The sequence below is a fragment of the Pungitius pungitius genome, chromosome 3 (assembly GCF_949316345.1).
Source record: "Pungitius pungitius chromosome 3, fPunPun2.1, whole genome shotgun sequence".
Taxonomy (NCBI): Eukaryota; Metazoa; Chordata; class Actinopteri; order Perciformes; family Gasterosteidae; genus Pungitius; species Pungitius pungitius.
Window position 1 is genome coordinate 7867119 of NC_084902.1, and position 14202 is coordinate 7881320.

The 14202-nt window shown below is 47.4% G+C and overlaps 1 protein-coding gene across 2 annotated transcripts; it reads left to right on the plus strand.

Annotated features, from left to right (window-relative positions):
* The first annotated feature begins 910 nt into the window (after window positions 1-910).
* Window positions 911-13319, plus strand: mnta (MAX network transcriptional repressor a). Of its 2 annotated transcripts, XM_037458653.2 has the most exons (6): window positions 912-1323; window positions 4345-4945; window positions 5325-5366; window positions 5647-5758; window positions 10363-10555; window positions 10639-13319. In XM_037458653.2, the coding sequence occupies exons 1-6, from the start codon at window positions 1251-1253 to the stop codon at window positions 11454-11456; spliced, it is 1839 nt and encodes a 612-aa protein (XP_037314550.2). In that variant the 5' UTR covers window positions 912-1250; the 3' UTR covers window positions 11457-13319. The 2 variants fall into 2 exon arrangements, with proteins under 2 accessions (XP_037314559.2, XP_037314550.2); XM_037458662.2 differs by lacking the exon at window positions 5325-5366 and having other exon boundaries at window positions 911-1323.
* Window positions 13320-14202: the final 883 nt, after the last annotated feature.

Below are 14202 nucleotides of genomic sequence, written 5' to 3' on the forward strand. Positions count from 1 at the left end.
TGTGTGTTGCAAGCAGAAAACCAGTTCCTGCTAGTACTACGACCCTACGTTGTACCAGGACTTTGACTTAACAAGCCTGTGTATTTGTGAGAGAAAGTCAATAGAATAGTCTGGCTATTCCTAGACCATGTTGGGCTGATATAATTAGCACAATTAATTTAAGAAATAAACCAGAGCAGAAATAATAATTGCTTTACCTCCCAAGTCATTGATCAAAGAAAAAGGCCAAACAGGTTCGAGCTCCAGACCCTTAAATGTGAAAATATTCTGCTTTTGTTTGTTGTTACAATAGTACAAACATATAGGATTCTCAATATACAAGTAACTTTTAAGTATTCATTTCGGAATGATGTCATATATATTTTGATAAAAGTCGACCCATTAATTCAACCATTAATTTATTAAGTTATCAAATAAATAGAATAGAATAGAATAGAAAGAAGACGGTTTCCCTCTGCACATTAATGGGATGTACATGTTCTACAGTCAGGGTAACATATGAATAATAGAGACGGTTGTCAAAGTCACGGACACCAAGCTTTAAACTAAAACATGTGTGACCTCAGGCTGGTCACGCGCACACATTTAAGCCTATTCAGGAAAGTAGCCGTTGGGACCAGCGTAGCGTTTCCATAGTGACATTTCATCAAGAATGCGCTTAAATACAGCCATTAGATGAAGGAATCCCGGAGGTTAAGTAGCGTTGTTAAGCGTAACGTTAGAGTACTTCTGGTGCATTTAAAAACCCTCGCGTAGAAATTGCCTCTAAGAGTTTATTCCCTTTGATGAAAGCTGCTCGCGGGAGGCGAGGGTTTTAAAGCGGTCGGATGACGTCAGCGTCTCCACGTAGCCCCCACAGAGATCAGACAAAGCAAGCACGCACGTTTTAAACAAAAAAAAAAAACCGCTCACGATCGGAGGTTTGTAACACGGTTGTTAATCCATTCCGAATAATGTCCGTGTTTTGCCCCTTTTTCTCTGGGAGGGAGCGCGTCCCGTGGCCCGTGGGCGGTTACGAGCGCTGTGCGTGATTCACAAACCTTATTTGTTCGTACTACTTTGAGCGCCATCTTGTTTGTAACTCTTCTACGTAAGTGGTAGAGTTCCTACCGAGGGGGGTATCCGATTACCCTTTTTTCCCGGCGTTAGTCTGGAAACCTCTCCCTGTAGGGCGCGTATTGCATTTGCTTTGTCTCCTATTCAAAAAAAAAAAAAAGAAAAGAAGCCGCAGTCTTTCCAACTGGACAGAAATGAGCATCGAAACGCTTCTGGAAGCAGCCAAGTTTTTGGAATTGCAAGCCCAGCAACAACATAAAGCACGCGGTAAGTTACATTTTATTTTAATTATATACAAAATCGCTAACTTTGGACATACCAATTGCAAAACACTTTTTGGGGTTTTGACGGAAGGATTCCTTCTCTGAGTTATAATCAAACCCCGTTGAATCATTCATTTACAAACGTTAATCACTAAACGCTGGCGCGTCGCTTTTACATCTGAACATGATCGAATACCGAGCACAATATGTTGCGATCAGTGACACATTAGTTTTACTTTCATATTCGCGTGTGTGTGTGTGTGTGTGCAGACGTGTTGCAGAATTTTCGTTTCCTCTTTGAATCACGTAACGTTGCGTCTTCCCCCCTCTCCCGAAGCCGCCGCTGTCCACAATAGCTAATAATAAACACGCACGGACTGCTGCAGTATCAGGGGTTACTGCATTGACAACAGGACGCTGCACGGCGGCCCCCCCCCCCCCGCCCCCCCCACACACACCACCACCACTCCATCGCTGTATAATTGTGATGTTTTTTTTCTTCACATGCGGTAGATAAAGGGCGGTGGCGCAGGGAATGCCGAGCTCGTTTTACATAATGACCTAACGCCGTCCGCCGGGGATCAAGTGACTGCGGGTTTTAGGCTTCCCCCAACGTGCAGCTGGGACCCCCCCCCCCCCCCAATCCGTGCCGCGTTAAACACGTGACGCGTCGTGCTTGTCCAACACCGTGTACGTGTGTCGCTCGGATCGATTGTACCAAAAAATAATAATAATCGTAAACTCCCCAGCCTTTCTGTCGCTTTTTGGGGCGCGTGAGTGTCTGTGGATGACGTGTGCCAACTGACCACGCCTTCGGATGGTAACAGCGTGGGGGTGGCCCCGCCCTTTTCACCACGTGCGTGCTGGGTTACCCCTCCCAAAGATTGCTAAGGAGGAAGATGATCACTACGGTGTGTATCTTAATAGAGTAATATTTGAATTACTCGAATTGTGACAATGCCACAAATAGCTTAGTTTTAATAACGATAAACATTAAACAATGCACACCGCTTCAAATTACATTTCACAAAGAGGAAGACCCAAGTTTTCACTGGTTTATTATGTTAGTGTTTTGCACTGTGACGTTAATGCAAGCTCTATTTAATCAATATTGCACTCCCTTAAAGAGTGTTACTATTACCTTCATAAATGCACATCATACCAGACAGAACTAGCGATGGATCCTTGCAAAAATAATGTTTCGAGTTTCAAGTCATCTCAGTCACCAGAGTAACTTGGTGGAAGGAGAGCCGAGAGGATTCCCCTCCGACATAGCTGTACCACTGGAGCATACCAATAACCTCCCACAACCATAAAGCCCTGTTTACAAATGTACTCAAATCTACAGGAGCTACAAACGGTTGTGTCAGACATGAACATGTCTCAACGCAGGATGGACCTCCATTCTTAAAGACGGGTTAACCTGACAGGCACGTTGCAGTTGACTAGCTCACCTTGTACAGTGGTCAAAGACAATAAGGAAACGTGTGTGAGTCCTAAAAAGTCCTGCAGTTTTCCCCCTTTTGCAATGTCTGATGGAGGCATTTGGGCTTCATGGAAAAGCTCAGTGTGGGCGCTCCTGCCTTCTCCCTCACCGTGCTCCTCCCGCCATGCTGCATTGGGAGAGCAGTCTCTCCTTAACCCTCCACCCCCCCCTGCTACTGTAGAGCAGGTCACTGTGTGGAGAAAAGTAGGCCAGTGTTTCTCTATGTGATGCAGTTATATAATGACTATCAAAAATCCTCTTGTTTTTCGTAGTGCATCAAATATTTTCCCTCAGAGAAATAGTAGGAAATGGGAAATAGTGTGTGTCTGCACCGTAATCCAAACAATAAGTCTCTCATAAGAGGGTTCAACATGTTATGAAAGCTGTCCAGCACAGTAACCAGGGCACCTTGTTCTTTCCTACACTATTGTACTGTAAACGTATATATGCAGCAGATGGGGACACATCAGACCTGGTAATGTTTCTTTTTTTCGTTTGCTAGATTTAGTTCTTTACAACGGTGGATATAACCAAAGCCGTATCACTGCCCTGTTCAGATCATCCTGAACGGACACTGTATCAAAGGCATTCATTCATCTACTTAAGATTATTTTGAATTTGCTCATTTTTGTACTACAATATCCCTGAGCTTTAAACTCGTAACTGATGATTGTAATCCGTTGTCTTCTCTGGAAATATTAAGTTGTTTTGATCACACGGAAAACTAGAACCCAAATGACTAACACTGATTACTAAGAGATAATTGAAGGTTATGATGATCATCTTTGTCATTAATAAAATGGTTTTATCTTTGGCTTAATCTTCCTGAGACGTTAGAGGGACCCGTTAGTTTAGTGCTTCATGGAATCCTCGTCCTCTTAACAATTTAGAATATTGACAACCACTTGTGTTTGCCATCTCAACCTTGAACATCACAGCCAGCTGCCATAGCAACTAGACCGCTAGTACTCCTGCATCCATACATTATGGAGAGGGTGTCCTCAACATAATTGGATCGAACTAAAAGGAAGCTAAAGATCTTTGACACCGCTGGCGCTCTCTGAAGCGTGTCCCATTGTTTGTTCCATTTACCGGTGCACGCTCAGCCCCCAATGTTTTAAAAAAAAAGTTTCTGCAACATACTTTGTTTTTTTCAATCAGCAAAACATACATGTCGTATTACTTACATTGGCCTTTTTCAAAGGGATCTCCAGTAGCCGTTCACCGCCCACATTGGTTTTTATCACCCTCTTTGCAACCTGCAGCATGTTATGTTCTTGTCATAGGGGACGGAGGATTCTCCCTGGGTGGGGGTTTTGTTAGTAGGGCTGTAGACTCGACACCACCTGGAAAGTGGACTGTGACTGGGATTACACTACAGCCGGCAAAAAATACCTGTGAAACACTTAGCCTGAAACCAAGAAGCAGCAGGGATGTCCAATAAATGATCACATGAAGACAAACATTGGCGAGTGTCGATGGAGAGCGAGGTCCTGTTTCCACCTGCGGTGTGACGGCTTTGTCTTGTTTCTCCCACAGAGGATGAACGAAAGGAAAAGCAACGTCTGGAGCAGCTGGCGGAGCAGCGGCACTGTGATGTGAACCATAACTCAACGCTCCACATCAACAATGTTGCTAAAGTGGAGGAGCGCCGCCCGGTGCCCGTCCCGCCCTCTGTGGCTCCTCCCCCCCCCGTGTCCATCACCGTCATCCCCATCCCCGTCGTCGCCCCCAACCCCGCGGGCTCACCCGCCCTGCCCGTCGCCGCGCTCTCCCCTCCGGCCGCCGCGGTCCTGCCGCGCTCTCCCCAAACCAGACCGGACCACACGACCTCTGTGCTGACCGCCAACCACAAGCAGCTGATGCAGAACCACCAGAACCACCAGCAGCACCCCCCCCATCAGCAGCAGCAGCAGCACCAGCAGCTCATCGCCCAAACGCCCACCGCCAAACTCCAGCAGCAGACGCACCAGCAGCTGGTTCACCGCTACCCGGGCTCCATCGTCTCGCCCCCCCAGCAACACGCCTTACTCCCCCAGCCGGGCCCCGCGGTCCAGCAGGCGCCGCTGCAGAACGGCCTGGTCAGCCGGGGCAGCCCTCCGGACGACGGCCGCCAGCTGGACAGGAAGAGGCCCGGAGGGTACGTCACCGTAACTGAAATGGGACCACAACGCAGCGTCGTTTTTAATTCAGCCGTTAATTCAGGGGTATTTTTTTTTTTTTTTGGGTGTAAAAAAAAAGAAGTAGTATAAAAGTATACGTTTGACGTGTAGCCTCCAGGAACCACTGAAAGCATTCACCCTGGAATCCTCGGTAATGGAGAAGAAAACCTAGCAACGTTTAGCGTTTGTGAAGCTGCTGCTCTATCGCCATTCATTGATCCTCTTGATACATTGTAACCACACTACCTGCTAGCACAAACACAAGGCAACTTTTCTTTGGTTGGTTAAGCTTATTCTTGTCACATTGCCCTTTTTAAACACTAAATTCTTACTGTGCTCTCATCTGTGCTCTTACAGGGCAGGCACAAGAGAAGTGCATAACAAGCTTGAGAAAAACAGGTGGGTTCAACCTGTCTACCATAGGGCCTCCTAAAAGAGAGTGCAATCTGAGCTTCTTTGTACTGTTACGTTTGAATAATACTGTACTAGTAACGTAGTGTGTTGTCTCTGAAACTGGCTGCTGCCTTTTTTGTTTATTTGTAGTGGTTTAATTTGCTCTTTTTGTAGTCGAGGACACCATTTTGCAAATATTGCCGTAGTCATACACGGATGAAATAGCGGCGGCTCCGCCACTTCCCGCTGTCTTGAATCGCCTCTCTTTGTGTTTTGTGTCCGTCAGACGAGCACATTTGAAGGAGTGCTTTGAGACGCTGAAGAAGAACATCCCCAACATCGACGAGAAGAAGACCTCCAACCTGAGTGTGCTGAGAAGTGCGCTGAGATACATTCAGGTATAGACGAGACGAGTCCAGCACGATTTTCATGGTCAGCCACGGTCAAACTAACTATTTCATCAACTGACCTGATCATCTTTGACATCATCAAAAACAGCAGACCTTTTTAACTTTGACCAGTTCGTACACATTCATCTCTGAAACAAATCTACTTTGCATTCAGACATCTTTAGATCCGTCCCCGTCTCGAGTGAAGCTGTGTTTGCTGTAAACAACCAAACTGTTAATGTGCAACTTCTTGTATAGACTCTTCTTGCGTAGATGGAGGAGTGTGATGCTGCTGAGTGAAAACCTCGGTTAACCGCTTTCTTTTTGTTTTCTTTCTTGTAACCCTCCGCATGCGACAGAGTTTATTTCTAAGGCGATGATCCAACTCTTGTCTCGATTATAGATTCTCTTGAGGTGTGACATGGTCATGGGGTTTTTCATGCAACCAGTTTGTTTGTGCTAGAAGTTCCTGCTTAGGATGGTATTCGCTCTTAAAAGGGCGTGCCAATAACAAATAGATGACGTATTGGCCCTCTGGTGTGTGTTTGTGAACAGGTTTATTACTCCTGAACAAAGGGAGCGTCCACACTGACTAGAGATTTCAGTCATATGCTTCTTTTTTTGTTTCATGCATTCTTTCCATAATGCGGAATGTCTAACTCATCAACATTTACAGGATTTATAATCAACAGTGTGTGTGTGTGTGTGTGCTCACTCTGAAAGCATCCTGGTTGTAAACAGCTGGTGTCAAAGGTCCACCGCTGCCCAGTTTGACTCTTTCAGGGTCACTGCTGTTGACTGTGTCATGGTGTCAATTCTTCGCTTGTCGGTAGCTACTGTAGGGGGAGAAGGGGGGGGGGGGGGGGGGTTGTTGTTGTTGTGGGTAAAAGCCACGTTTCAGAGACGGCTGCCGTGATCTCATCACATCCGATCGTCTCTGGTTCTTTAATGAAGTCCATATTTGGTTATGCGCACTAGCAACAGGCTACCTGTTGTGCTCTGTGAAAGCACCGGCCCTGAACATGTTTCCTCTTATTGTCGAACAGTTTGCTGCACAGTCAGACGGAGAGGGAGCTGTGAGCTGCTGATTTGATGCTCTGAGAAGCAGCAGTCTGGTTCTTCCCTCTCCGCGTGTGGATAGAGAAAGTAGGACAGCGTGGGTGCAGAGCTCGTCACTCAATCCCCCCCCCCCCCCCACATACATACATACAGACTGGTGGGGATGACCTGCCGCTCTTCTATCCACAGCCGACCTCCACAAAGGCTGTGTTTTATTGTTACAGCAAGTGAAGAAAACACCTACCAACGACCCCATCGTGTCAGCCTCACGCATCCCGTTAAAACAATAAATAAATATATATATATATATATATATATATATATATATATATATATATATATATATTTGTTAGAGCTCAGCAGCACCAAGGCTATTGGCTTTTTGTTCCCAAAAGGAAAAGAAAGGGACCGGAAGCCTGACGTCACGTGTGTTCACAGTGTCCTCGTGACACGCACGCGGTGCCGACGCGTGTCCTGCGGCCACGCCCCCTTCCCCTCCCCCCGAGTCCTTTCATTTCAAGTCCGAATGACGCAGCGACCAATAGACCAGAAGCCCTAGTAGGTAAATACGACTAGCTTTATGTTAGAATCAGGGTTGTTGTACGACATGTTCCCCCCCCCCCCCCCCCCCCCGCCCCCTCCCTACGTCCTGTCTGCCTGAGCTTTTAAGGCCACATGAGCAGCAAGCACATGGCTAGCCTGAGCTGTGTGACGTCACCTCCCCCCTTGTGCCCCTCCCCACCCAGCGCTGCTGCAACAGGCGGGACATGCGGTAGCACAAGGCTGAGCAAAGGGGAGAGAAACACAGAGCGGTAAACACACGGCTCGGTTTACTCCACCCCCCCCGCGCGCTTCATTTCCCCCTTGTCTCTGACTACACTGGTTCCTCTGCTGCTTACCCCACTATGGCACTTTTGAAACGTGTCCTGATAGGTGGAGGAGGGTGTTTTTTTGTAATTGTGCACGGAGACATATTTCCCAGGGGGCCTTGCTGCATTACTCATTCGGCCATGAAACATTCAAACGAATCAGTCAATGCTTTGCTTTCTCTCAGCTTTAGTCTTCAGTGAAAGCCTCACTCATTTCTACCGCACAGGAGCGTGGTCCGGAGTATCGGCCGCTCCTTCGCCACGGTGAGGTAACCGGGTCAGTAATGACCAGCTCAAACCTGCACACTAGGAGCGGTGTGCAAAAGCAGGGATTTGTTTATCCACAGACAAGTCGGTTATTGTTGAACTCCGGCACCATGTGAGGTGCTCTGTTGCAGCTCGGAGGCACAGCGAGCCACGGGTTCGTGGTTACCACGCGGTCACAAGACCCGTGCTGGAGGCCGACCGGCCAAGGCGGTGCAGAATGTCTGCGACGTGGCCTTCTCGGGCTGCCGGCCCTTTAAGAAAAACCCGCCTCGTGTCGTCTGCTGCAAAAGTGAGTTAGTGAGTGCAGCTCGCATTGCTCTCTTTCAATCCCCCGCCATCTGCCGCCCTCCCCCTTCCCTCCTCCGTGGAGCCATGTGCTCGGCACTCACATCGCTGGTGACGGCGCTTGAGCGCTGTTTACCTTCCACACACACACACACACACACACACGCATACTGCAGCCCTGCCCCTGTACTGAGCTGGAGGTTCACTATCTGGAGTCTGTCGTGTGTGTGAAGAGACGATCGGTACTTTGTCTTTGTCGCTAATCAGGTGACGTGGTCTTTGATTTCTCCAAAGAGCCAAGCCCAGCGCCCCGTCCGCGGCCGCCCCCCCCCCCCCCGCACAGGATGAGTCCACTGGGTCTCTGCGTTTGTGGGACGTTTCTCTCTCCGCGAGTCACAGTTTGCGGCGTGCACCGTGTGTAAAAGCCAGCCCACGTGGCGCGTACTGTGTACGCTCCTTACACTATCACTTTCTGCCCTGCTTCAAATATTATGGAGATAAAAGCGTTCTTTAATAAAATCTGGGTCTTCCCTTGTTTCCTTGTTTCTCTCGGCTGTGGAATGAATCTTCAGATGCTGTAACAATTTTAGGAGAAAAACTAAACGGCCCCTTTTGGCACCAGAAGGTGTGCGTGTTCTTTCGGGTTACCGAGGAAACATTAATAGGTCTTCCTCTGTTCCCATGACGACCAAAGATGGGGGCATTTTCAGTACTTCATTTGTTGAGACTGAGGATACGGTTAATGTGTTCTGACTGGACTAGAGATACCATCAGCTCTTCTTAAGGGCAGAGAGGCCGCTGCAGACTGAACTTGAACATCTGTGTCGTTATGAGCATCTCTTTCGTCCTGCTCTCCAGGCGTCAATTAAAATGCAATAACGTTATTGTTTGAATATGACAACGCTGAGAAAGACTTAAGTTCTTGTCCTCACTTCCATCTCTTGGTAGATACATAGACGTTTGTCTGTTACCGTCATGGATGAATTTAGATTCTAATTTGGTGTTGGTTTACAATCACATTTCTTCACCTATAAAAGCAGATAAACGTCCCCCTTTTATTACACACTGCATATTATACTGTAAGTGGACCACCACAGACCACGCTGGCTCTTTCTACATGTAACCAAGCACACACACACACACACACACACACTTTCTTCAAGCCAGCACTCTTACACAAGATGACTTGCACATGGATCACACACACCCACACAGAAACACGGGGTCCAGTCTTTCGGGGAATGGCTTTATGGTCCTCTGTCTTCGGGCTGCCGCTAACAGATTCCACACTGTGTCATTTCCTGAGCCGTTCCCCTGCAGAGTGCACGTCAGAGTGATACTTTGACCGTGCTCAGCGTGACGTGTGATAAATTACCCTGAAGTGTTCAGTTGGAAAACTCAAATGCCCAGACAGCATACACCCCCCCTCCCCCACCTCCGGTCGGCTTAACCCTAAAATGAGCCTCCACAAGGCTGTTGCCATTCCGTGCCTTTCCTGCTCCAGCTCTTCGCTCTGTTACCGGAGAAGTGGGTTTTGCTTGGTGTCAGCTGATGAGTTAAAGGAAATTGGGTCAGGGGAGAGCCACTGCCTGGATGCACCATACCCCCCCCCCCCCTCCTCCCGGCACTCCCCGCTCCTTTTTTATTTCTTGGTCCTGTTCCACATCAATCAGCTACAAAGACGGCGCGAGCATTGATGATTGTTTTCGATTTGAGTTTTATTGCCGTCAGACGCTTTAATCTTGGGCGGCAGACTTTGAGGCTCAAATGAATTCTGTAAAAACACCAATAACTCATTAATATAATATACAATACTTCCCCCTAAAGTGTCAGCAAGTATGAAGCTCTATGTAATGGAATTACTCGACACAAGTACAAGTGTTTCAGAGATTGTTGACCCGTCTTAATCAAAACTATGAAATAAGATTTCAAATTAAAGTTCTCTTACAGCTTTACAAAGACTGGCTTTCTTCTGCTGTCGTTGTATTGGATTATCACACTGTACCCGTAGGCCTAATAAACTACCAACACGTTCACCAGCAGCTCACACCGCCACACAGTCACTCGCTTAATCTTACAAACGTATTGATTTTTTTGAAAGTCCACTCATCGTCTGCTCTCTCTCTCTTCCAGACGTTGAAGCGCAAAGAGAAGGAGTACGAGCACGACATGGAGCGGCTGGCCAGGGAGAAGATCGCCACACAGCAGCGATTAGCGGAGCTGAAGAACGAGCTGAGCCAGTGGATGGACGTGATCGAAATCGACCGCGTCCTCCGGCAGACGGTGCAGCCGGAGGAGGACCAGGCGTCCACCTCCACGGCCTCGGGTACGCTGCCACTCAGCGCCCCAAAGGCACGCGCCGCTGTGAATAACAATGATTACTGATTCTTTCCTCTGTTGGCCCCGCAGAAGGCGAGGACGTCCTGGACGAGGACATGGAGGATGAGACCGCTCCGCCGAGAGCACCGGCTGCCTTGCCCGCCGTGCCTCCGACCATGAAACCCGGGCCGCACGTAACTGCCATAACCCCCCAGGCCCCAACCCTGATACCCACCACTGCCTCCTTCATCACCCAACACATCTCCATCCAGCACCAAGTCCCTCTGCACCACCCTCAGCTCCAGCCGCTGGCAGTGACCCCCCCGCAGCCGGTGTCCAAGACCGCGGCCCCGCCCAGCAGCACCCGCCTCGCCCCCGGGCAGCCCTTGATGCCCACCCACACGCAGGTGGTGAGCGCCTCCAGCCTGCACCCCACGGTCATCGCCCGGGCTTCAGTGTCCCACCCGTCGGTGATCCAAGCGGTCAACCACGTCATCCACGGGGGGGGTCCCAAACACATCGCCCACCTCGCTCCATGCACGACCAGCAGCAGCAGCATCAGCGGCGGTGGCGGCGTCCACTTAGCCCCCGGCCACCAGCCCATCGGCCACATCACCGTGCACCCGGTGGCTCACCTGAGCCAGCACTTGCCCGCCCTCTACCCGCAACCGGTGGCGGTCACACAGTCGGCCGTGGTCGGTCACATCACCCACACGCTGAACCACGCCCACGCGCACGTGAACGGCGCCGCGACCGGCCAGCCCGCTGCCACCATGGTCGGCAAGCAGACCGCAGTGAGCACCCAGATGGTGGCCCACCACCCACAGCTGGTGGGTCAAGCGGTGCTCAACCCTGTGACAATGGTGACCATGCCCTCCTTCCCCATCAGCACCCTGAAGCTGGCTTGAACACTGCCGGCAGGACCACCAGGCTGGGAGACGGAGACAGGGAGGGGGGAAGAGGAGGGGGGAGCCACAGGCCTCAGACCTCAGACCAGGCTGCCGGCGAGTCATCAAGAAGCAGAACATTCCTTCAACAGAACCTCTTTCCATACGCGTCCACCACAGGGTCCTGAAATCTTGATCGTAGATTTAGGGACATTGTTGGAAGTCGTCATGTTGAGTGTGTGTGTGTGTTTGTGTTTGTGTGTGTGGGTGTGTGTGTGTGGGTGGGTGGCAATTTACGGGCAGATGAATTAGACCTTCACAGGTCACCCGTGTGGCATGAGCTTTCGAAGAAGCTGCTCCTTGGAGCCAGACGTTGCCACGCGAGGGCAGTCTCCCCCCACGGCAGCGCCCTGTGGCAGGGTCCACGTAGGTACCGGCCCGGGTGGTTAGAACGCCAGCACGCCGCCGTGGATGAACCAGTAGTAGATCATGTGTTTGAGAGGCTACGCCGTGAGCTCCTTGAGCGAGACCCGTCACAACCCGCGCGCTGGGATTGTGATTTAGGGGCGTGCCTCCTCCCCCCCCCCCCCCCCCCTAGAGGAGGCGCGTGCTGCCGGGCTGCAGGGAAACCACGGACTGAAGCCTGAACAGAAGCTGCAGACCTCGGCGGCGACGGTGCATACAGCAACAGCGCGCCCTGCTGGCTGTCTTAAAGTCGTGAGGATTTAAAAGATCCAGTTAAGTAATTTGTCGATGGGTAATTAAAAGAGCAACTTAAATTAACACAATATGCAGATTTGCCAGGCTTTGGTTTTAAGTGTTGGACACTCAAATTGTTACTTTCTGCTCACTGAGCACAAGTAAATTAAAGGATGAAGTTATGTTTTTTGTCACAGCTGCTATGTAATTCTTTTTTTTTAAATTTCTTTTAAAATTTTCTGTTTTTGCCAAATAGAATAGTTTTAGATGCCCCTTAAATGTAAACACGACAACACAGCAGTGTGTTTAAATACTAAACGTGTGATAAACAAACCGGGACGCTCCGAAGCGAGGGGGGGTGTTCCCGGGTTTTGAATGTGAATACATTAAAAAAAAAAAGTCCATAAAAGGTAGTTAGGCGAGTTTCTTTGGTAGGATGTGACGGTTAGGGATCATGTGGAAGGCAAGGAGCCGCTCATCCTTTTCCAAAGAGCACTGTGAACATTTCTGTGGTCTCCGTGAGCAGCAGTTTAGCGTAGCACTTGTTCTCCTTGTTTCATCTGAATGTACTTGTCTATGAAAGCGGTGGAGCAGTGCACTCGTCCCAAGTTAAGCCCCCCCCGCCCCTTTTTTTTTAAAAACAACAAATGCGATTACTTTATTAAAGTATGTTGTGTAACATTTAAAGATGATTTTGTATTTTAAGACTTACTGTTGCTTGTTTCATCTGGAGAATGTTTTTTTTTTAATGTTCAGACGAATTGATATTGGTATTTCAAAGTATGGATTGTTTTTTCACCTGGGACCATGTACAGTGCTGTAAATCATGGAGGTCTCTTCCCCCTTGATGTTACATTTGGAAAGAAAGTATTCTCCCCGTGATTGTTACCTATTTTGTTCTGATGCAATATGATTAAAGCGGGGAATCTTAGTTTTGACGAAATAGTTGCGTAGATAAAGTAACTTTTTTTTTCATCCTCATGTTATGCAAATGATATTGTGGCAAAACAAAATGTGTACAAACAGGGATTCAGATGCTTGAAGAAGCGACAATATACTTGTGTGTTTTCCCTATGGAGAAAGTTTAAGTTGTATATAGCCTGTAATTGTTGGGCTGCATTTAGATCTAATTGTATTATGTAAAAAGCTGGGGAAAGTATGTAAAATAAAAATTTATAAAAAATATACTTAATAAATTGTATTATGTTTACAAATGTCTGGAGCCCCTTTTTTACCAAATGTTTTTGTGGTTGTTGTCTGCTTGCCAATAAATGACTAATTTTACCTTTATCGCTACAATTAATAATTTTGATTATCACTTAATTATGCAATAATCCTCTTAATTAAGAAACTAAAATGGATATTTTTCCTCTTTTTTGGATCGGTAGGACTACTGTACTATGAGTCATTTTCGACATTTATGATACATTTTATTAGCTTAGCCTTAGCTTGTTTGACATATGTTAAGGACACTACTTTGACTTTATGAAATAAATATTCCAAGCTGTTTAGTGACATACTAAATTAAGTCACAATATAGTTTCTGCCATAAACAATATAATCACAAATATCTAGGTTAAACCGGCATACTAAAGTAATCTTTTTAAATGTTTTTAAAAAGGCATGAGTATGTAATATATATATTTTATAGTATAGTATAAAAATGTCATTAGAGAAGTCATGGTGTGTATAGTATGTAAAGAAAACAATAATATATATATGTTATCCAAAACGGTTTGCTGCTTTCTTTTTGTTCAGTATGCTTTGTCATGAAATACAAAAAAGGTTTTAGTACAGTGCATTAGAGCCGCACTATGGCGTAGTCAGAATAAAAGTTGTAGTCCAGTAATTCATAGAAAGTCATTAAACCTGTTTTTGTAAAAACTAATCATAGGATTGTTAAAAAAAACTCATGAAAAAGTCAATGGATCTAGTCAATGTCAACATAGTGGCAAACTGTTGATTTTGTTCACGATACATTCAGACCGCTAATTTTACACAAGGACAGGCTGTGTGATTATATTAAATTAAAGGCACCAATTAATCACTCTTTAGAACATTAAACAAA

What these genes read in the sequence shown, in the direction of transcription:
- mnta (XM_037458653.2), top strand. Translation starts at nt 1,251, where the DNA reads ATGAGCATCGAAACGCTTCTGGAAGCAGCCAAGTTTTTGGAATTGCAA. An exon ending in AACAAGCTTGAGAAAAACAG is followed by an intron (nt 5,367 to 5,646) that starts GTGGGTTCAACC and finishes TGTGTCCGTCAG; the next exon opens with ACGAGCACATTTGAAGGAGT. An exon ending in GTGCGCTGAGATACATTCAG is followed by an intron (nt 5,759 to 10,362) that starts GTATAGACGAGA and finishes TCTCTCTTCCAG; the next exon opens with ACGTTGAAGCGCAAAGAGAA.